Source organism: Apostichopus japonicus, chromosome 17 (genome assembly GCF_037975245.1).
Source record: "Apostichopus japonicus isolate 1M-3 chromosome 17, ASM3797524v1, whole genome shotgun sequence".
NCBI lineage: Eukaryota > Metazoa > Echinodermata > Holothuroidea > Aspidochirotida > Stichopodidae > Apostichopus > Apostichopus japonicus.
Window position 1 is genome coordinate 35157865 of NC_092577.1, and position 22834 is coordinate 35180698.

Sequence of the window (22834 nt, forward strand, 5' to 3'; positions counted from 1 at the left end):
GTATACAGCAAAAGCTTGGTGCAACCTGGGACTTGAATCAATCTTTAAAATCTATCTACTTTCAATTCAACAACACATGTACCCGTTGGTTTCCTTCTAGTTTTGTAGAACAAGTTTCGTAATTTATCGATTGGATTTAAAACGGTATTGAATCCTCCATTTGTTTCAATTTGACCATTTGGTACTCGTCCGAGTTCTGTCGACGTTACTACTAATAATACTGGCCTAGTATATAAACACACGTTGTTACAGGTTACTTGCATCATCCATGCCTTTCCTTGTCAATACTGTAGTATCATAATAACAACTGTGTAGGCCTAACAATTTTGAAGCAAAGCATATCGATGACCTTGTAATATTTTTTTGGCACGATGTAAGTCTCAATTTCCACAGTTGGAACAAGTAGAATGTAGGGCCACTTGAGAAATGTATTCTAGGTTAGCATCTGGATGGAAGGATGCCCAGTTCGCACATACAAAAACAGTGTAGTAACTAGTAATGATATATACAGGATACTAGAAAAAAATATAAAATGTTTATCAAAGCTAGTAACCCTAAAGAAAAAGGAAGAAAATAACAGAACAAAGTAAGAGTTGACTCATTCCCCTAGCCACTTGGAAGTTGGAGCATGATATAGGCCTAATGTTGGGTAGTTTGCAACTAAAATTCTTGGACTTGGCCTAGATTACTCAATTCTGCATCATAGCATCCACACAGACATTTTCAAGATATTAGTCTTGGACTTTGGGATAGGAGTTTCTTTTATATGTACACATGAATGAAAAATTACAAATCACAATGTTCAGTCATTCTCAAATAAAATTATTGGACTTCGATTGACCCACTTTGTTGTTTTGATTTGTGAGTGTAACTTTGTGGTTTGCTGTTCATTTTATAAGCATTCAGGCCATATCCTTCCCATGTATGGCCACACAAATATACTTGAAATTATTCAGGGCTTAAATTTCTGCTGAATTGTAACTCCCTAAGTTAGGAAAACTTGAAACACAAGTTGATGTTTCTTGCAAATTTTTGTCAGTGAGGAGTGATTTTGTTTTGGAGTTGAAAACCTTGGCTTGTGTTTCATCCCATAACAGTTTTGTCTCTACATACTTGTTGGCAGGTGTTTGACTGTTTATTTTCTCCTCTGGTCCCTCCCCCTCTACATTCTTAAATTAGCTCATTAGGTATTCATGTCTGAAGCTGGAAAGACATTCACACCAGGGGCAGGAGGCAAGGGCAAGAATAAAGATGTCGCATCTCCAGAACAACCCAGTCAGAAGAAGAAGCTGTCCAAAGCAGAGAAGAGAAAGCTGAGGATGGAGAAACAGAAGGAGCAAAAACCTGATGCTAATCAGCCTGATGCCCCATCAGTTAAGCAGCCTGAGAAGAAGAGTGATGTACCTCAAAAGTCAAAAGCAGAATTGAAAGCAGAGAGAAGAGCAAAGCAGGTCGGTTGATTTATTTTGTGTCATGTACGGGTGGATTTGACCTCTGACATAAACATACTGTACATTTATGGTCGCATATTCCATATACTTTCCTCCATTAACTTACAGCTGTACACACTTAATCGCTAAACCAATGTGGTCTATAAAGCCTCAGAGAAGTTTTCATTTTGTCGATGTTACCTTTCATTCCATATCTGACATGAAGGACATACCATGACCCTTAGACTGTCAGCTAGGATAGCATAAAATACATTCCTTTAACACTCATGGTTGCTGAATCTGACTTATTGAGCCTGTTAACTAAAGCCTAACGATGATATTGTGCATTTTAGTGTCAACATTTACATTTTATCTTTGTAATATGAAAAACGCACCACCAAAGAGAAAGTGAAAGATATTTAGATCCAAGTGGGACTATGACATAAAAGATTTATAAACCTTTCTGCTACCAGATATGACATTAAATTTAGAATACCTTCCAAGCGGAGAAAGACTTGTCTTAACTGTTTGTGGAGTTGTTCTTCACACAGATCTCTGTCATAAAAGCTAAAGATGACACTTTGGGTTTGCTTTCCCCTTTAAAATTGAACAAGACAGAGGAGTCCTGTTGGTGTTTTGGAAACATTTATTTGTTCAATAATTTACCCTGAGTTTTCTTTGCACATTTCATCACTGTGTCTTTCTTATTCCTCAGGAGGCAGAAAGGGCTGCTAAGCTGGCACAGAAAGGTGAAACGTCTTCTACAAATCAAGGGTCAACTGGAGGTCAGACTAAGCCTCGGTCAGAGAGTATGTATTAATTGAAATGTGCTTTTCTTTTGTTAGGTGCTTTAATCATGTTGTGTATTTCCCTCTATAAGAGCAGTATGTACAGTATATTAGATTGCTGAAGATGTACTAGAGTTTGCTTTCTTATCCATAGAGTATATTTGTATGTGATGAAGAATTGATTTGCTTTCTCATGCGTATAGTATATTTGTATGTGATGTGATGAGGCTATGTACTTTATTACAGTCATCAAGAAGGAGAGACCAAGGGTGAGTGATGATATCAAAGTAGACGACCCAAGCGTTCTGAAGAGGAGAGCAAAGAAGCTAGAAAAACAGCAGGTTAGTACTAATTATGTCTCAAGATTGATTGTTTGTTCTTGTCAATAAGTTGTCATCTTCTTGGTGAATACTAATTTTTTCTTTGACAACCTTTTAAATTTTTCGTCAGATTTGTTCGTAAAAAGCGTGACCAAAATAGATGTGTAGTTAAATATCAATGAGGAGTTAAGGTGGAGTGCAGAAGAAGGTTTGCTCCACAAGATATCAGTGCTTCACAAACAGGATATAGAAATTCGATAGTCATTGAGGTCAAGAGGTCAAAGTCTGAAAAAATTGCATGAAACATGATAAACTGTAACAGTAGAACTGGAATGAACTTCATATGTGGTATGTACAGTAGATCCTCCAATAGTGAATTCAAGAAACTTCTGTTGCCTTGGATGTGATGGGTCATTTGAGGTCAAAACATTAAAAGAAATGGAAAAAAAAAAGTTAAAAAAGTTTGTAAACAGACAAACTTCTTAAGTAAAGGGTGAAGGAACTTGCTGTTTTAGGTCTGCATTAGTGCAAGAACCTTGCTAATCACTTGAAGTCAATAGTGTTGTCAAATAAAATATGGCATGGATCACTAAAAGCTCATTGGCTTTCACATCTTACTCAAGGTTAGGATAGGAATCACTGCTAAAAACTTTCCCAATTTCAACCTATTAGGTCAAGTTAGATCGTTTATTTCTATTGTTGCCAAACCCTCCATCCGTCCACTCCATCTATCTGTCCTCTCATCTCTACCCTCACCCACCATGTCACCCCCCCCCCTCCTCCGAACTAAAGACCAGCACTGCAGAACGAAAACACATGAAAAATGAACCATGAAAACCTTTCATTTTCTTAAAAAACTCTCGTGTAGGTACCACAAAGGATTGACAGTGAAAAGAAAGTCAATTTATTCAACCATCTGGATCAGTTTGAAAGAAGTATATCTCTGACGAAGGAACTAAGTTTCTCCAGCGGAGGAATACACCCTGCCATTGTGATGCTAGGTCTGCAGTACGCCGAGGGATATATCTGTGGAGCCAACTCAAGGTAGGTTCCAGGCATTTTGCTGATTTGAGGGTGTCCGGAGACCTCCCGTCGGTTTGTAGAATATATGTCAAATTTCAAGAACATTAATCCCTCAGTTCAACTAATGGTTTCAGTTGTTCCAGATTCTGACCTGAACCCTCCCTGTCTCACAGGAGTCTGAAATCCTGCAGCCTTGTTCTTTTATTTTGAAGAACAGAGCTGTTTTCAATTTTATTCTTGGCTCTGAATATCATTCTGTGGTATGTTTGAGAACTGCAATGTATGTAAAGCTCTTCATTTACAAGAATTGGTTTGCTTAATGTCCGGATTTCCCCGAACATATCATCTTCTTCCCACCTTATGTGAGCATCCTGGTGAATTTTAGAGAATCTTAAAACATCTAAGAACAGCCTTACTGAGCCTAGCCTACTTAAATTGTACTTTGTATATATAACTTTGTAGAGTTTTTAACTGTGTTTACTACATCTGGTAGAAAGTGGCAGCAGGGTCATGAGAGCAACAAGTCACAAGTTTTAATTTTGTGTTTTATTTTGCATTCTCCTCTAACTGTAGATGTATAGCAATGCTGCACGCATTTAAGAGAGTTATAGAAGACTACACCACACCACACCATAAAGAACTATCCAGGGATTTGGACAACAGAATGAAACCAAATATAAGGTATACTATGGAACTGAATCAGCACTTTTAATGAAAAATGTTTCATTTCAGTTTTCACCGGGTTGTAGTCGTTACAGAAAACTACTGCACATCGATTGGCAAACGGCCAAATTTACTGGTATTTTGTCAATAACTGACCCGATATATCAAAGCCTGAGTGTTACACAACATCCTATCTTTCTATCAAGATTTCATGTTGTCTTTATAATACATTCATGTTTGACCTACATTTCAGTATTATTGTTCTTTTGCATTGTTCTTTTGGGGGGGGGGGTAGGGGAGGAGGAGGGGGGTATGAGTTTGCTGAATGTTAGACCAAGTTTAATATGCTGTCACTGGGTCTTCATTTACATACATAACAAAAGTCACTATAATACCTTCTTCGTTACAGTTTCTTGAACCAGTGTCGACCCAAGAGTGTTAGCATGGGGAATGCTATAAAGTACGTCAAAATGCAGATAAGCAACATACCACAAGACAAGTCAGATACTGAGGTATGATTCTCCATATTTTTCATTCTTTCACACAGCAGCCCCCCCCCCCCCTCCCCACTCTTCAATCAATTGCAAAACCAAATTTGCTCTCCATCAAAGGATTTGGTGAATATGAGATGCCCACCACCACCTCAAATTCCTATTTCAGTGCAAAGAAATTTCTCCTATCATTTATTTCCTCTGAAGAAAGCAATTATCCTTTTGTGAAAAACATAAGTAAAGATGAAGAGAGAGGCATTATTGGAACAATCAAGATTAACTAGTTACTTTATAGGCAAAAAGTCCAGGCATAAATTAAGATCTTACCTTCCTTGTTGAAAATTTCTCCTGGTTTGAGAATTTCTTCTGGTTGAGTAATTCTCCAGCTTTCTTGTCTGATCTAAGTTTCTAATTCTCTGTGATTTTTACAATGATGACATAGGTATTAGGTCTGACCCTTTGAGTTAGTTAGCAAGTTTAGTTTATAGTAAGATTAAAGATTTACATGTACCTAAATGCCTTCAAAGCATCTTGCCCTTTACTCTCATTATTAAGTTGATCTTTAAGCTTGAAGTCTCCTTGAAGCAGTTGCAATAGCTAAAATACAAAATAACACATTATTTAGTCATCTTTTCGTCGATCTGTAAGTGTCTTTCATCTTCATGTAGCATTTGTAAAGATTAACAGTAGGAACTGGAATATTAATGTTCAAATAATGTTCCCCATCTTTACAGGCTAAATCATTACTTTGTGAAAGTATTGATTCTTATATCAAGAAGAAGATTTACCTGGCTGATGATGCAATATCTAATATTTTGATTGGGAACAAGAAAATCAAGGACAAAGATGTCATTATGATATATGGATGGTAAGTTTGTGTCTGTGCCTCTGGCATCTAGGCATAGCCTGGACAGATAGGGTCCGGTGAGGGGCATGGGTGGGCCGGGCCCTCTTTTGAAATTACATATTTGGGGCAATGATAATTAGATGGAAGGGAGAGATGGATGAGAGAGGATAAGAGGATGGGAAGTGGACGGGAGGAACAACAGGCTGTTAATCCGGTATGTGTAATTTTCCTGTGATAATATCCAAGACGGATGGGGTCCGGTGAGGGGGATGGGTGGCCCCGGGCCCTCTATTGAAATTTCTTATTGTAGCCACTGAAAATTAGCTACAAAAATATTTTGTTTCAAAATTAGGAAAAATTTAGCAAGCCTCATTCACAGGCCTTCATTACCTTTTCCAGATAGTATCTTATGAACCCCTATTTAGATAGAAATTTTGTTATTTTAACTGATACTTGTCCTGTCGAAGCCTACTCCTCCAAGAAACCCCAGATCTGCTCCTTATATCAACTCAACAAACAAGTAGACTTAGTACTTTAAAGGTGATCAGAGTTGTTCCCAAATATGATAGGAAATCAGGCAATAGCTACTGAATTGGGTTGTTTCCTACTTGAGGTCAAAGGTCATGATCCACATGTGTTAGAATGTGAAAACTTGTTACTCTAGGAGGGTAACTCTTCACTTCTCAGATTTGACAAGTTACGTCACGGAAGGCATATATTTGCCTGGTTCATTTTCTCACTTATTAAAGTTCTAATGGACTTTCTCTCTTTCTCCAGTTCCTCTTTAATCGTCCGAATTTTATGCGACGCTCACGAGAAGGAAGAGATTAAATTCCGAGTGATAGTCGTGGACAGCAGGCCGAAGCAGGAAGGGAAAGAGGCTGCGAAGAGACTAATCAGATGCGGGGTCAAATGTTCATACGTTCTTATAAATTCAGTCTTCTATATGATGCCCGAGGTGATTATTACATCACAATGTTCATACGTTCTTATTAATTCAGTCTTCTATATGATGCCCGAGGTGATTACAATGTTAACGGATGTGTCAAATTTATAATCCAACCTCCCAGCTTTGAAATAAGCTAACCATATATTTTATATTTAAAATCTCTTCATGTCTAGAATAGTACAGCACATTTTGTTTAAGGCATTGAAGACTCGCCTCAAACCGCGTGCGGCCATCTGAAAAAGTTAACTTGCTGTTGCTTGTAAGTGACATTTTGTTCGTGTCGCTACAAAATGCAGACAGTAATGAAACGGGATATCTTGTTATCTTTAGCTGGACCTGAGATGTCCATCGCTGTATCGTTTATACACTGTGCTGTGGGTATTGACCATAGCTGTACAGTATGTAATGACTGTACACTAGTGTCTAATTACCGACGGTAGCAAGCTTTGTGTGTATTTTCTGGGATCGATGGTGGTGTCTAACACTTCCATTACACCTCATTCGAAACTAGGTCAAATTACCGGCATTAGACGTTCTTTTTGCGCGAGTCTTCACACCCTTTAAGAAAGGTGGAAATTGCAAGAGTTGAGTAGGAAACCAATCTGGCAATCCTTTTCCTCTCCATTTTGTGGAGCCCTTTGATGTTTGTTCCATTACATGAATAAGGTTGTTAATGTCAATATTTTGTTATTTCTTCCGCAGGTCACAAAAGTTCTTCTAGGAGCCCATGCACTGTTAGCTAATGGATATATCATGTCAAGGGTCGGTTCTTCTCTCATCGCCATGGTAGCCAAGTCACAAAATGTGCCTGTTCTTGTTTGTTGTGAGACGTACAAATTTAGTGAAAGAGCACAGACTGACAGTTTTGTCACCAATGAATTAGGTAAGTCTGACAATAGACCAAACTTGTTCCCCTCCCCACCCTCTATATCCCCACCCTCTTTATCCCCACCCTCTTTATCCCCACCCTCTTTATCCCCACCCTCTTTATCCCCACCCTCTTTATCCCCACCCTCTTTATCCCTACACCTCTTTACTAGTTATGTCTCCCTCCTTCCTTCTCCCTCTGTACCCATCTTTTGTACACCATGCTCCTTACTTTTCACTTTTTTCCCCCCTTCCTTTTTAATCCTCACACATCCTGTCCATCCACAACACCCACTTAGTTCTGTTTGGCTTCCTAATCCCTACCTTCATTCCTCCTTTCATTCTTCATACTCGTCAGCAGTCTATCTTCATAGCCCTCATCTCCTAATCTGTTTCATCGCCTTGGTTCAGTCTATTTCATTTGTTCATTGGTCCAATTTAGTTGTCTGTCCAGCTGTCTAGGTTTAATGTGTCCTTCATTTTGTTGTCGTTTTCCTTAGTAACAATATGTCAAGCCCTCTTGACTTCATACATTGCTATACAAAATTATCAGATTAGTCTCTAAATATGCTAGAAAAGTCTAGAAATGGTCAGCTCAAAATTCAATAAGCATTTTTGGTTTCCCTAGAAGGAAAACTATGAAGTCCCTCAAACCGACCTTACACAATTGTGAGGGGGACCGCGGATTGCATATTCGGCAATGACTATAACACGGATCGCAAATCGGTAATTACTATTTCGGTTAGATGTGTCCAACATGGGAGCATACAGAAACATACTCAAAGTCGAAGCCAAAGTGAATTAATCAGGTCACACATACAGAGTCTATGCATGCTAAGTTCTTCAATACCGCCCTCTTTACCTAAGCTTTGATTACCTCCCTGAGACATTTAGTAGTCTAATGAAACACTTCTCAATGTATAGATATATTTTGGAGGGGTCAGCTCAAAAAAGATTCTCTAGAAACCTTCAAGCATGTTAAGGAGCAATCCTGATGACCATTGATCTTTTAAAATTCTTCTCAGGGGACCCTGATGACCTGGTTCATAGCAACAGTTCTGTGGACTACCTGCGTAACTGGAGGTCCATTAAGAACCTTACCGTTCTCAACCTGGTCTACGACGTGTTCCCCCCAGAGCTGGTATCCATGGTGGTCACCGAACTTGGGATGATCCCATGCACTTCCGTACCGGTGGTCCTAAGGGTTAGGAACGTTGAGGGATGAGGCTTGGGATGATCCCATGCGCGTCCGTACCGGTGGTCCTCAGGGTGAGGAACGTTGAAGGATGAGACTTGCAGCAAGTTCAAAGCACACCAAGGGTTTCTCTCCGACTTGAGCAGCAAAATAATTTTTGAATTTGCTAACTTTTGGCCAGTATTTGAGATTGGTGACTTATTAAAGAATCAATTTCCGAAAGCTCATTCGAGAAGACTTTTTATCTCGGAGGCGTCGCACCAAATTCCCCCACTCCATAATCGTAGAGACGAGAAGGTGACAGTTTTGATGACAGACCTTTTGCGAACCTTTGAAAATTCAATTTTTACTGGTGCATTGTCGATGCCTTAAAGTAGTAACACATGTTAAATGATTTGTTGGATATCTTATCTATTCTTTAACCATTTGAGTGTGGTGATAACTTTGCCTTCAGTTATGAAGCTGAATCTTGATATTGTCACAAATTATTAAAGAAATACTGAATTCAGGGCTTCCCAATAGGTGGCTTACAGGCCAGAATCTGGCCAGGAAAGATTCAATCTGGCTTGTGAAAGAGAAATTGGCCCACGATCGTGCTTTTATTAAGATATGAGTGTCGATAATGCTTTAGGTTTGAGCATTGTACCGGCCGAGCCTGCACATTGTTCAATCTACAGTAGGTATTGCGAGATTTTGCTCCAATCACTTTTTTTCTCTCAGGTCCTCATTGAAATTAATTGAGAACTTTTGGATGTAATGAAGAGGAATTTTATGTAGTGTATATCACAAATTGGTGATTCAGTCTTCAATAAATGTATTTATACAAATGGAAAATTGAGTTTATATCATCAATTTGCTCACAGATTATTAATTTCAGGTACATATGGAGAACTGCAGTGATGTTGTTTATTTAAAAAACTGCCTTCCATGCCATTGAGAACTTAGATCAACCCTCTATAGTTCTTCAAAAACAAAAATCTTTCAACAACAAAAGGAACGCTTCACCCAACATATTTTACTAAAAAAAAGAATCACGCGATTAGATACATAAAGAATATATCTCTGTGTATTTTTCTTCCTTGTTTGACTGCACTCTTATCGTAAAAAAAAGAGACAAAATGTTTAGACTGTAGACTTTGATGAAACCCGGTTGCGACTGATGATCACTAATGGATGGCTAACAAATAAATGCCAGGCAAATTAGTAGAACAGTTTCTCTTCCATTACTCATTAGTGCCACCATTACCACTGAATACTTTCTTCTACATGATTCAAATTTGATGGAAGGTCGCAATTAAAATTAAACATTTTCACAAATCAATTTACCCATGGAACCACCATATTGTTGAAATATACCTTCAGCCAACCATGGCCGATTTCCATTTTAAAATCAGAGTGTTAAATCTGATTTATGTTGCAAATTTATCTAAATGATATTTATTGCAAAGGCCAACTTCATAATGAACCAAATTATTTGTAGTTCAACTTTGATACATTACTGCATACAGTGGTGTTAAAGTATCATGTAAGTAAGCAGGCATGTGCTCACGTCAAGCGGCTGCCCCCAGCCCCACCCCGGCAGTAACAGTATTTTAAACAGTATTTTAAACATTTCTGCCTGGCACATTTTCTTGTGTTTAATTTAACAAATTTATCAAAATGTGGGTGAATACTTGGCACAGAAGTTTGCGCCAGAATAGGAAAAAGACCATTTGCCATCTTAGCATACTTCATTTGGGAGGGGGTACCCCCTCCACCAGGACATGGATCACACTACTGCTCAAATCCGCCTGGCACTCACATATTCCTCAGCACATCCCTGGTTAAGTCATTACCATTTAATTTGTTTCCTGAGGTTTCAAAGTTAATATATGTAAACAACTTTTTTCAGGAGAAGAAATCTTCCAGCTTCTGTAAGAACCAGACATTAACTAAATTTAATTAAGAAAAGATAAACTATAGTTTTGATGCAAAGGTACAGTTCATCAGGTTTCTGTAAAACCTACCCAACCGGTCAATTTTGACATTACCCACACATACACAAACACAATACCATAACATATCTCTATTTTTTTATTTAGTTTTGTTGCTATTATTTGCTAAAGGTGTATCTATTTCTTTTAGCCTTCATTACACAAACATGACTTTATCCTTCTTAGCCTGTGCAAATACTGCTAAGATACTGGAATATACACTGCCTGGTTCTCTTGCTGCGTCTATCTTAGCATGAAGACCCTGTTTCTTGTAGTAGTCTACTAGGGGTACCGTCTGTGTGTGGTACGCCGTCAGCCGTTTCTTCAGCGTCTCTTCGTTGTCGTCTGATCTCTTGATCAGTGGTTCCCCGGTTACCTAGACAACGTCGGAAAAGTGAAAGTGTTATTATGAGGTTAAATCGTCGATCTCAAGTTAAAAACGATGACATTAGGATGTATATTTGTGGATTTGAACCATTTCAGACAGACTCGATTGCAAAAGTCCCTTTCTTCTTTGCATCTGGTACGAGGAATTATGGCACATGTACAAAGACTCTACTTTTACCGGTGGTACTTCAACAACTCGGCAGTGAATGTCCGACCATTGCGCATCAAAATATTATTTTTCAATATTCATAGTAAACTTCCCACAATAACAAGTAATGGACTGGTTGGCAACAATGCATTGCAACATTAAAATTCAGGGTTTATTCGAAGTGAAAGTGTACTTCCACAAAGTTCAAAAGGATACATTTCCTTAGCATACTGCATATATGTATCACAAGCAACAATGTTTCCTATAGAAGTTTTGAGAAAAGATGTGAGTAATTGGGTGAGATCATCTTATCACTTTTGAATTTTCATAGGGTTTAATAGATACTCCAGATATGACATGAATATTCATGATAATTACTCACATCATCCTTCATGTGTTCCTTTGGCGGACTGAACTCTTCGTGGTACGACCTTCCGCTTGGTTTGTGGATCAGCCTCCCTGTGATCCTCTTTATAAGGAGTGAATCGTCGATGCCAAACTCAACCACCGCATCCAACTTTGCATTTCTCTGCTTCAGCAGGCCATCCAGCTGTGAAACAACAAAACAAAAGATGAAGAGGAGAAAAAAGAACCACTTTAAATACTGATTACCATGGAAACGAGAGTCAACTATCATTAAATGCTTGGGGCTTGACGGATTGGAATTTGTTTACCGGTTGGAAAAATCAAAAATATTCTGTATTAGTTTTCATCATTGTAGAGCTGATACAGATATGTTCACATTTTCTATAGCCAGATTGAAGGCTCCAGGTTTGTCTCATATACAGTAGGGTTCTACATGACTCATGTGTACACAAGCTGCTATGTATACTTCTTTCTACTCGTGCTTGTATAGCAATTTACCCCATTCCCTGCAAGGCTTCAGAGTGAACAGAGGCGGAAACCTTATAATCATTATATCTCAACAAGCTGCAGGCTGCCACACCCTAATACTGGAACATGTGTAGCTTCCCTCTAATGAGCAGAAGAACCATATTGTTTATGGTGGAGGTCAAAGGTCAATGTGCTCTTTAGGCGATAAATGATTATTCCCTTTTCAAGTGAAAAATTGCAAATTTTCAAATATCAATAATGGTCAGTAGAGATGAAGAAAGCAATCCCTCACACTCAATGTCTTTTGGAAGGGACATGTTGCAATCTCTTGTAAACAAGTTTTTTTTAATTTGCTTGCCTCCAACGATATTGCAAAATACACATGCTGTAAGTTACTCTATATTTCTGTACTATGCAAAGGCATATAGTACAATACAGCTTTATCCCTCCACCTACGCTGGAATGTAATTGCTCACAACTATACATCAAGTAATTTTGAGGTTTATGAAATTTCCTTCACATGAAATGATCCAATGTAAATCAAAGTATATACAACGTCTTTTCACTGGTGTAGTAAGTTGGCCATTTTGCTGTTATGCAATACCTACCTTTACACCTTTTATTTATAATACCATACACCTGGTATGACATAGATATTGGGATATATATGGTACTGCCTATATCTAGTAATGGCAGTATAGTCTGTGTATTGACAATGATTACATATTACATATTGCTGTAGCTTCTGTGATGGACTGACAATACACAGAATCATAGCCACTGTGTGAACTGTAAACAGTGTACAGGAATTCGTAAGTGAAGGTGTGCTGCTGTAAACCTACCCAAAGGCCAAGTAATCATCACCAACTTGGAACCAAATGAAACCTTAGAAGTGAAAACACTTCCTGTCAAACAAGAATCTTCTGATTTCAGGAAGTTTCTATATGATAATTCTATTTCCAGAAGACACAAACAAAACCAGGACAACTGGCTTAATATGACAGAGATCTTTGTGAAAGACAACTCCCCTAAACAGCTAAGGATAAATATTGATCCATTGGGGAGATATCCTTGTTGAAATGGTTTAAGGTCATTTTCCGGAGGTTGTCATTTTTAAATCTATGATGACATGTCAATAGTTCCACATAGTGGAATATTTTTCTTTCTCTTTGTTTTTTTTGCTTTTCATATTTTCAAAGTAGAATGTTTTGAACTGAAACCAATGCTATCATTAGGTCATGATACAAGGTTCAATATTTTAGATTCAACATTTAAATTGAGGAATATAAACAAGGTTCCCCCTCTAAGATGATTACTATCTCTCTGCAATTTTCTGGAGATTTTTGTGGTAGATGAGGGGGTTAAAGTGAAAGGCATAGAATGTGAAGTACCTACAGACTGCATAATTCAGATTACCAACCCGCAACCCCCCCCCTTCCCCCTTCCGTGCAGCCATTTTACAGAATAAAGAACATCCAATGGGCGTTTTACCAAGAATTGTACAGTTTGCTTGTTAGTTTTACCTTCTCTGCTTGGACAACTGTCCTTGGAAACCCATCAAGAAGAAATCCATTTTTGCATTCTGGGGAGTCCAGTTTATTGTCAATCATCTGTACGACCAGCTCGTCGCTGACCAACTGACCGGCATCCATCACCTTCTTCACTTTCTTGCCTAGCTCTGATCCAGATGACACTACTGCCCTCAACATGTCCCCCGTTGCTAGGTGACAGACACAAAACTTCTCCACCAGTTTAGGTGCCTGTGAAGAGTCAATAGAGAGACCTGATTATAAAAATCAAACTTGAATCAGAACATTAACCTTGTTTTTTGCTCCTTGCTTTGACTAATAATACAGATTCAGTTCAGCACCCTGTGCACTCTCTTTGAAAGTTACAATAACTTGCTTCCATTTCATCTTTCATGGGAGGTGGATGGGAAAGGGAAAGAGGGTGGGAAGTAGACAGGAGGCATTACAGGCAGTTGATCTGGTATGTGTAATTTCCTATGATAAATTTGGTATTAATTACAGTACAGAGTACTCTAAATGTTGTGTGTCGCAAAAACAATTTATATATATATATACTGTATATGCTACCAGGATTTTAAAAATGTTTGCATTCTCTCAGAAAACCTTGCCTCCCTACAGTCTTTCATGAAAACATGCACTTTAAAATACCTCAACAAGTACGCACAATACTTAGTTGTACAGTAATGACACCTGACAAAGCATTGGCTTGGGCGCAACGGAAGCCTATAGTGATAGGTCTATATTGTGCACGGAAAAATAATAATCAAATAATGAAAGCTGTAACTAGTACTGGGGACAGTTACATTAGAAGTACTGTACTTTGCATTTAAACAATACACTTTTTGTTCATTGAGCATTGCAGTATGGGCGGCCTTTTGGGCAAAAAATACAACGATGAAACAAGAGACAAACAGACAAGAACAAAGATGAAAAGGAACAATGATAAGAATGTAGATAAACGACATTTACTGCGCGAACTAAATGAAAGATCGCCCCCACGATTGAAATTTTCCCATAGATCAAAACGAAAGTTGGGACAGAATCAAAAGGAATAGCGGGCAAAAACAAACGGCCGTCAAAACAGACGGCGATATTCTAAGCATGCCTCTTTTTCTTAGAAATACCCTCAGCATACGGCAATGGCGCAGCTCGAACCGGATCTTGCTGCATAGAAATTTTGTGTCTTAGCGTTATAATTATCAGGTCGATATGTACTTGGTCACGGTGACAAGGCCTGTCTATGATAACCATTATGACAGTGTCCCTCGTCTGCCTCTGCCCTGGCTAAAACATTCCCTTGTGGGCACAATGACAACACGACAATAGTCCAAACAGTTCACTGACCTTGTAAAGCACTGTGCAGCATGGTAGGACAGAAGTGTCGTGCATACAAGATGTCGTAACTACATTTCGTAATATAACACAGTCAAGGAAAACCAAAACAGCGGAATCTGTCCCTTTTAGTTCATAGGCATTTGTTCGTTTCGCATGAGAGCGTTTGTAATAGATTTCATGCGAATGTCCTTTTGCTTACAACATCTTCATTTTTATGGTGGCGATTGATCTTTTTGTTCTGAAATGTGGATCAATTTTGACTTCCCTGTGCTCCTTGTTTATCCTTCAGTGGCATGTGTTTGATATGTTTCGCTAAATGATTGGTTTTTGTTTCTCTTTTTAACTGTGCCTTTCACAATTTTTAGTATTACATATGTTTGTTTCATTTTGCCTATTTCTTCTTTTCCAATTTTCTTTCTTGTTTATTTGTTTCATCGTTGTATTTTTTGCCAAATGGCTGCCCATACTGTAGATGCAAGAATGTTTGCAGACAATGGTTATAGGTACTATTAGCCAATCAAATCTCAGGAAATTTGGAAATGCACCATTGACTACTGTAGTTTCAGAATGAAAATCTTTGTAACAGGAGTCTTGTTAGCTCTGTACTTGGCAGTTTTTCAAACAAATTCAATCATCTATACAAAGGATTGGAAGAAATTTCAGTTCTTTTGACAAGTTGTGGTGTTTTGAAAAGAAAGAAAGATACTTAAAAAAAGTGTTTGTTATGCTTTGCATGGACCTAGATGTGAGAGTGTGTACTACAAAAAGTTTGCGTCCCCTGGACGCAAGCAATTTGAAGGTTTGGCAAACCCTGGCTAAAAGATTGCGTCCCAGACGCAGAATCCTGCGTTTGTAACAATGCTGTATATATCTTTATATATATATAAATATATCAATATATATCTATATATATAAATATATCGATATATATATATATATACCATTTTATGGCACCAATGATCCTAAACCTAAAAAACTTGCAATGACAATTGTAATCAGTAGATATACATATAATTCCATGTACTGTGTATTGACCATAAACTAAACTAACCAAAGTATATATACAGAATAGATCTGATGGTCCTCATCACCTCCCCCCTCTCCCCCACCCCTTCTTTCCACACCCTATTTTGTCAGATACTGTACATGATGATGCTGGATGCCTGCTAACAAACTCCCACCCAAGAACAAAATGACTAACCCCTTGACTTTCCTTCCTAGATGATATATTTTCATCCATGTTTATTTGAATTCAAGATCACACTTTAATATTCTTTACCTGCATTCCTTTACCAGCCCCTGGTGGTCCTAAAAGAATAGCATTTATACCAATTCCAACCTCATCTTCATTGACTTCCTCAACTGGACCACTTCCTTCTAGCTCAGCGGCCATTTTCTGTTTTTTTTCCTTCCAAAATTGTCAAAATTATTTTGAAATTGAAATAATAATCAAGATCCCACTGTAGTAACGCAAAGACTAGTCTGCTGTGTGTACTTCTTTGGTTATTAATTTCCTTGCCTTTCCTTCAAAATTGCAATTTCAACTTTTTAAGACTAGAGAAGGTTTAGCTTCAACGATCTATAGCCGTAACAGTCGGGAAATAGACAGTGAGGTGAGACAAACGTTGTCCAAATAATGGTTTCGAAAAGTCTGTGAACAGATAATATCTAGCACGACAAGGACAATTTCACTGCAGCCCAAAATTAATTACTCCAGATTTGTGTGACAGTCTGTACGAACAAGGAAACACTACTGTCCGTCTGTTATAAACCTGTATAGTACCACAGCACCATAAGCAACTTCAGATCAATAATCCAAACAGTGCAATGTTGATTAAATCTTCCTCGGTACTTTTAACGACCAAAATCCCACGATATCACGACAGGCCTCAAGGTTAAATTGAACACTCTCTCGCTCATGAAACCTTTCGTCCGATGATTCCAATTAATGATGCTATAAACGTTAACACTACTGTAGAAGCACTTAGGTACTTTGAAATTAGTAGTACTGAAAAATCCAACACACATCTAGATCCACAGTAGGAGTATGTTGACAAGTCTGGCTTGCAATATTTGCTATTTTTTTTATGACACTCCCTTAGTTATCTACAGGCCTGCATTTTTAAGAACATGACGTCAATTTGCTATATGGTAGGAACTGTTAATACCGTCTGCAATATCAATCAATGATATGTGCATGTGGTAATATTAAACAGATTCTTTACAGTTAGTAATAATGTTACGTTGCTAGCTGGTTATGAAATACAACGCATTTTACAACACACTAGTCCAAGCACAGCTAGAGTAGTATAAAAATGTCCCAGGACAGTGGATGCTATATCCTGGTGTATACACTACTTTTCCTGCAATCGAAAAATGTTAACCTTCCCTCGGAAATTTCCTGGTACTGAATGTATCAAACAGGAAATGTATAGTGTGGTCTGCATAGAGCTAGTACAGCCCTATACTGCAGATATCTGTGAAAATAAATATGCTGATCCGATCTATGGAGATCCTTGCCTTACTAACACTTGAGCGTTTTTGAGTGTCTTCGGATTCACGGTAGAATCTGGTATGTACTGTGTACTGAAGGGTAATAAATGACAAGCATAACAGCTGGTCCCTGGTATTCAATACGAGTACAGTGTACTGTATATACTGTATATTACAGTGCTTCAGATGTGCGTCAGTTGTTCACTATGGAATCCCAGGGCAAGTAAAATTGTTTTGTTGTATGTGACATGTACACTAACTATATATGGGTATGCTTAAGTACTGATTCCCAGATCCCAGGGTACTAACAATAATGGTAGTACTGTATAGTTGTAGCACGGTGTACTACTATGCATGGCTAACTAGTACAAGTCTAAATTGATTGGTCACACGTACCTACCAGGGCAGTTTTACCTCCAAGAGATTGGAATGATGAAAACTGATTGCAATTAAGAGTGATGTGGATGTTTTAAATATTTATGGAGCATAACGGGGGGGGGGGAAGGGGGAGGGGTTGCCTGAGGATGAGTAATGGGTATCACAAGCTTTAATAAATTAAGAGACAGATGAGATGACGATTGATGTGTGGGATGGGTAAATTAAATACAAACAGGGGACTGATTGTGAATTGATCTGATTCAGCATGTGTTTGAGGGGGTTTGTAGTACTATTGAAGTGCTAATGACCCTGCAATTTAGTGTGGCCCTTCTTTGGTTTATATGCATAGGAAATGTAATTATGTTGTAACTTTTGTAGAACATACAGTATCTTTGTTTAAGAAGATGGAGAAAGAAAGGGGGTGGGGTGGGGGGGGGTATGGAGAGTGTCAGGGAGAGAGAGAAGCCGGAAGGGGAGTGGAAGGGATACTTGTATACTGTTGTTAATGTGCACAGTATGGGTTGTAATTACTACAACTGCATACCTTTAGGGAGGGGAAAGGGGAGGGGAGTGATGGGAGAATATAATATATTGTTACTGCTAATGTGTATTGTATTCATGTATTGCAAATTACAACTACTGTAGGGTACTAGGGTTGAAGTATTTATCTTTGATTACACCGACACTATTACTGTATATTAATATGGCAGAGACGGGGACCATGTTGATGCAGGATCGGGGAGGTGGAATTAGAGGAATGGGATGAGGTTGGTTAGGTAGGTAGGACTGATATAACAATACCTCACTTAATTTAACTGTCCAAACGTACCTGTCTCCCCCATACTGTACATGAGCACTCCTATTGTACCCACTGTACTGTGCCAAGGTAAAAACCTGTTGTAACATTTACCACTCCCCGACCCCAGCAAGGCCATTGCCCACATTCTCTTTCTTGAATATAATTCAGAACCCCTATAACCCCCTCCCCCCCTACCAACATGTACACTGCAAGGAGTTTAAATCAGTCTGTTCCTTCTACAACCCCACACAGTCAAATTAACTACACCTGTACTGTACTATACATACAGTATGTATATAATACATACTGCAATATATATACAGTATAATAGTGTACATACATACAAAAACTGCTCAAGGAGAACCACATGATGAAACGCACATAGTTTTCTGACACAGTGAACACTCAGTTTGAATGCAGCATTCCAGTATGTCTTCAATACAGGACCTTCAGAAACTGATGTGTTTGCATAATCTTTGAAAATACTTGTGAATTTGTGAAACAAGGCTTAAAATACAGTGATGCTAACCTTTGTGTACAGTATAAGCCTTTTCCCTTGAGGGAACATTACTAATTCTACATGTGGGAGTTCATGGAAAAACCAGTGCTTAGTAACAAGCATACTGCAAAAGTAGTGGAAAGACATGTGAGGTAGTTTCAAAGTATCTAACAACCATTTTCAAAGAAGTTTTGTGCTAATTATCTAAAAGTACTAATAATGCAAGGCTAGAATTTTTCCATTTTAGTAATCAATTTTCTAAATGAAAAAACAAAGCTATGGGGCAGGGATACAGTAATTTAGGCTACTACAACAAAACTAATTTTTTGTCTAAGGTAAGTTACCAGACCTTGGAAACTGCAGGGGTAAGGGAGAAGATGTCACCCAATGTCGCCCCTTTTCAGCGATGGAGGCTGGGTGGGATGGGGGATGGGGAGGGGTTAGGAATACAACAATGAATAACTTTTATACAGGGTGAATACATGAGTATAATGTTACAGTGAATGGGAAGACAAATACTGGAAGGAAAAAACATAAGAAATGCTTTTAACAACTAGAACTCAATACTGGTTTTTAAACACTCAACTGTCCAAATGTTATAAACACTACTGTGCATGTCTGCAATGTGTACAACACATTATGTGCAGACAATGCAGTTGGGTTTTGGTTCACTAGGTGAGGGGTAAAATTGAACATTTATAATTTTTAATAAATTCATAGGTAAAATATTTCTCATGACCTTTGTTTTTATCTTCTTCTCTTATTTCTCCTCCAAGGGTACAGTATATCACTGAACTGTATAGCATTAGCTTGTTCCATACCCTTTGTGGGACCTTTTATCTGATTGGCAAACTATCTTGTTTGCTTAGATAAAATGGCAGATATACAGGATAGTGTGTAGGATGACTGTGTGAAAGGTGACACAGTCATGTCAGTACAGAATACAGTATGTAATTTACTATCTGCATAATGTTCAAATCAGTATTAAATCTAATTTGCTTGGTTTGTTATGCAAACAAATTCATAATGTACAATTTAAAAGCTCTTCACTACGGTAGATCCATCCCATATATAGATTCTGTGGTCTTTCTACAGTGTCTCTGCAAGCACAATGGATGTGTTGTACATTAAGGAATACGAAAATATTTTAGGGTCCAAAATTTTGTAAAGTGCTTTTTGAGGTTGATGAATATTCTTTCACGTAACATATTACGACTAATTTTATCTTTACATGACCTAGTGATACAAGATACTGTATGTTAACATTTTACCTCGAAAATATAGAAAGGAAAACAAACAGAAAGTTACATATATATATTTTGTATCTTTTGTGGCACTATGACATCACAGATTCACAGAATTCACAAAATGACAACTCACAAACATGAATTCTTAAAACTAGGATAGAGCTCTCCCAAATTAAACTCTAGGAGATAGAGCTCTCCCAAATGGAAAAAATTTTCTTAGCTGTTTGAGTGAGTTGTACATCACACTACAAGCTAAAATGGTGGTTGGGTTTGTACTACTTTGTAATAGCTCACCATATAAAGCCTGTGGTATAGTAAGTACACTGCATGTACTACTGTAAAGCCTGCCAGGGTTTACCTTTACAAAGTAGTTATATGTAGCATACACAGTTGAACATTTCATTCATGAACAATAACGTACATGATACGCAACTAGCTGCATGTCATACACAATTTTTTTGTAGTTTCTGGCAGCGATATTACTTAATTTCAAATTTTACGAACTTATGAAACTTTGTACTGACATGATAATGGAAATGACTGTAGGTAATTTTTAATCATTGATTAAAAATTAGCTAAATATTAACTGAAAGATACCAAGTGCAGGGTTGATTTTATGCTATTTTTGGTCACTACAAAATGCAAACCTTGCCCACACTGTGCTTATTTATAAATGGTACTGTATGGCGTCTTCACCTTAACTTTGTTAAATTATCACATGTTGAAGGCATGACTTTGATATCATATTGCAATGTTCTGATAGGAAGGAGGCATGGAGGTTGTGAAACAGGGAATTAAGATGGTGGAAACACTCCAACATGATGGAAAATTTATGATTGTAGCTTAGATCACAGATTGCAGAGTGCCTCATGTGGTGTGCAGAATTAAGGTTGTTGCTACGTACAGTACATGCATTAAAGAACAGAATACAGATACAGAATGCATTAAAATCTGTTAACTGTCACTGGCATTTAGCCAGTACAACTTTAGCACAAATTTCGAGGCAGGTCTGTGTACATCCACACTACAGTATTGTGACTCAGATACACAGTACTGTTTATCATACGGCTGTTAGGAGAGAGGAGAGGGGAATTGGAAGGAAATAAGGAAAAAAATCCTTTTTCTTCATCACCATGGCAAAATCCTTGTTGTCCCACTTATTTTACACTGAATGCAACTTTTAACATTGTTCAACGTCCACTGGGATACATGTGTTTGTTTGTGTCAGTATTCTCAACAAAAATTTGAAGTAGAAAATTTGTAAAGTGAACTATATATAATAAGCAACATGAGCATTGATGGCTGTTAGCCTTTGGGGTTTTGCTACCAAAACTCCAACTGTCCTCTCCACCCCACTCATACAAATTAAGTAAAATTATTGGTTTGTTACAACATTGTGGATATACAATAAACCGGATCTGAGAAGTAATAAAGTTACACAAACTTTCCAACAGCCACTTCAAAAACAAGAAACATTTACTGTGAAACATGCTTCAAAGTCAATACATTTGAAAACTTTGAAAAGGTCATCAAAAATTCCTTTGCATTCAAAATTTTAATAGTGCTCACATGAAGATTCAATCCTCCAAAATGGCTTAGAGGTTGTTTCGGCAAGGTTATAAGGGTGGTAATTCGAAAACGATATGAACAGTTGGTAAAGATAGAATTTTAACTGTTTACAAATGTCTAAATTGTAGCATATTGGGACCAGTATCACTGTACTTGGCATTATGACATAAAAATGTAGTTGCATACATTTGCCTGGCTTTCTGAGGAATATAACATTAAAAGACATGTCATGCATAAATATCCTTAAGATTCTTCCAAGAAGTAAAGTGTTATCCCCCTAAGCTTCAGGATATGTATTCCAAATGAATATAGATTAGGTTACCCTAAAAAACAACAACAAAAACATTGAAAACTTTGTACAACCCTAAGTTAGGCATTAGAACTGTTAGTGTTACTATGCTACTAGATCTAGGGGCCTAGAACTTGTAGTACTAGTACTATAGCCTAAGCCTAGGTCAAAATGGTTTCAGCTATTCTCCGCACACGGTACTTTCCGCTGAAAAATTTCAACAAATTGTAACTGCTGGATGAACAGTGGGGTAATAACAGTTGCTTTTCGCATGTCTGTTTGGTCGATAACCATGATGTAAAATTTCAAAGAATATGTTCCCCAGCAGTCAATATTCTTGAATATAGGTAGGGCCTAGGCTAGGTCTTGGCAGAATTCCCAGGCCACAGTAATATTACTTTATTAGACCTCATGAGGCATACGCCAAGGTTAGTCTACATGACAATTTCTGCAACACAGACTTGCCACTGAGGATTCAATGATAAAAGTTCACAACTGTCATTTGAACCTTGGCAATTTGTCAAACTTACCTGGGTGCCTTTTCCTGCTCCTGGTGGTCCAAGTAGGATAGCATTTACACCATCGCTATCGTCAGCTGTAGCAAGTTTAGGAGCTGCCACAGGTGCCATTTTTATAGTATTTTTCAGATGCAGTCGTTATACCTTACCACGACAATACTGGTGATTTATTCACACAATAAGAGAATGATGACTTCGCACAACTGATTGAAAGAAGGAATATAAATGGAGACAATATACCTGTTTGCTTGGCAATATACAGG

General features: G+C 37.9%; 2 protein-coding genes across 3 annotated transcripts; one reads left to right on the top strand and one right to left on the bottom strand.

Annotated features, from left to right (window-relative positions):
- Window positions 1–5: 5 nt before the first annotated feature.
- On the top strand, window positions 6–9407 carry LOC139984386 (translation initiation factor eIF2B subunit delta-like). Its single transcript, XM_071998283.1, has 11 exons — window positions 6–144; window positions 1180–1451; window positions 2146–2239; window positions 2465–2559; window positions 3407–3582; window positions 4135–4242; window positions 4634–4736; window positions 5450–5583; window positions 6340–6520; window positions 7214–7394; window positions 8404–9407. The coding sequence occupies exons 2-11, from the start codon at window positions 1194–1196 to the stop codon at window positions 8601–8603; spliced, it is 1530 nt and encodes a 509-aa protein (XP_071854384.1). The 5' UTR covers window positions 6–144; window positions 1180–1193; the 3' UTR covers window positions 8604–9407.
- A 214-nt stretch (window positions 9408–9621) lies between these two features.
- On the bottom strand, window positions 9622–22831 carry LOC139984389 (adenylate kinase 2, mitochondrial-like). Of its 2 annotated transcripts, none has more exons than XM_071998294.1 (4): window positions 22584–22831; window positions 13439–13675; window positions 11464–11631; window positions 9622–10922 (listed from the first exon to the last, which is right to left on the bottom strand). In XM_071998294.1, exons 1-4 carry the CDS (start codon window positions 22680–22682, stop codon window positions 10704–10706), a joined length of 723 nt encoding a protein of 240 aa, XP_071854395.1. In that variant the 5' UTR covers window positions 22683–22831; the 3' UTR covers window positions 9622–10703. The 2 variants fall into 2 exon arrangements, with proteins under 2 accessions (XP_071854395.1, XP_071854394.1); XM_071998293.1 differs by lacking the exon at window positions 22584–22831 and adding an exon at window positions 16059–16809.
- Between the last annotated feature and the right edge of the window lie 3 nt (window positions 22832–22834).

Bases quoted from the DNA above. Each gene is read 5' to 3' on its own strand.
- LOC139984386 (XM_071998283.1), top strand. From the start codon at position 1,194: ATGTCTGAAGCTGGAAAGACATTCACACCAGGGGCAGGAGGCAAGGGC. The intron at 2,240-2,464 runs GTATGTATTAAT...ACTTTATTACAG, and splicing joins GACTAAGCCTCGGTCAGAGA to TCATCAAGAAGGAGAGACCA. The intron at 4,243-4,633 runs GTATACTATGGA...TCTTCGTTACAG, and splicing joins AGAATGAAACCAAATATAAG to TTTCTTGAACCAGTGTCGAC.
- LOC139984389 (XM_071998293.1), bottom strand. From the start codon at position 16,172: ATGGCCGCTGAGCTAGAAGGAAGTGGTCCAGTTGAGGAAGTCAATGAA. The intron at 13,676-16,058 runs GTAAAGAATATT...GACTCTTCACAG, and splicing joins GGGCTGGTAAAGGAATGCAG to GCACCTAAACTGGTGGAGAA. The intron at 10,923-11,463 runs GTGAGTAATTAT...GACGTTGTCTAG, and splicing joins AGGAACACATGAAGGATGAT to GTAACCGGGGAACCACTGAT.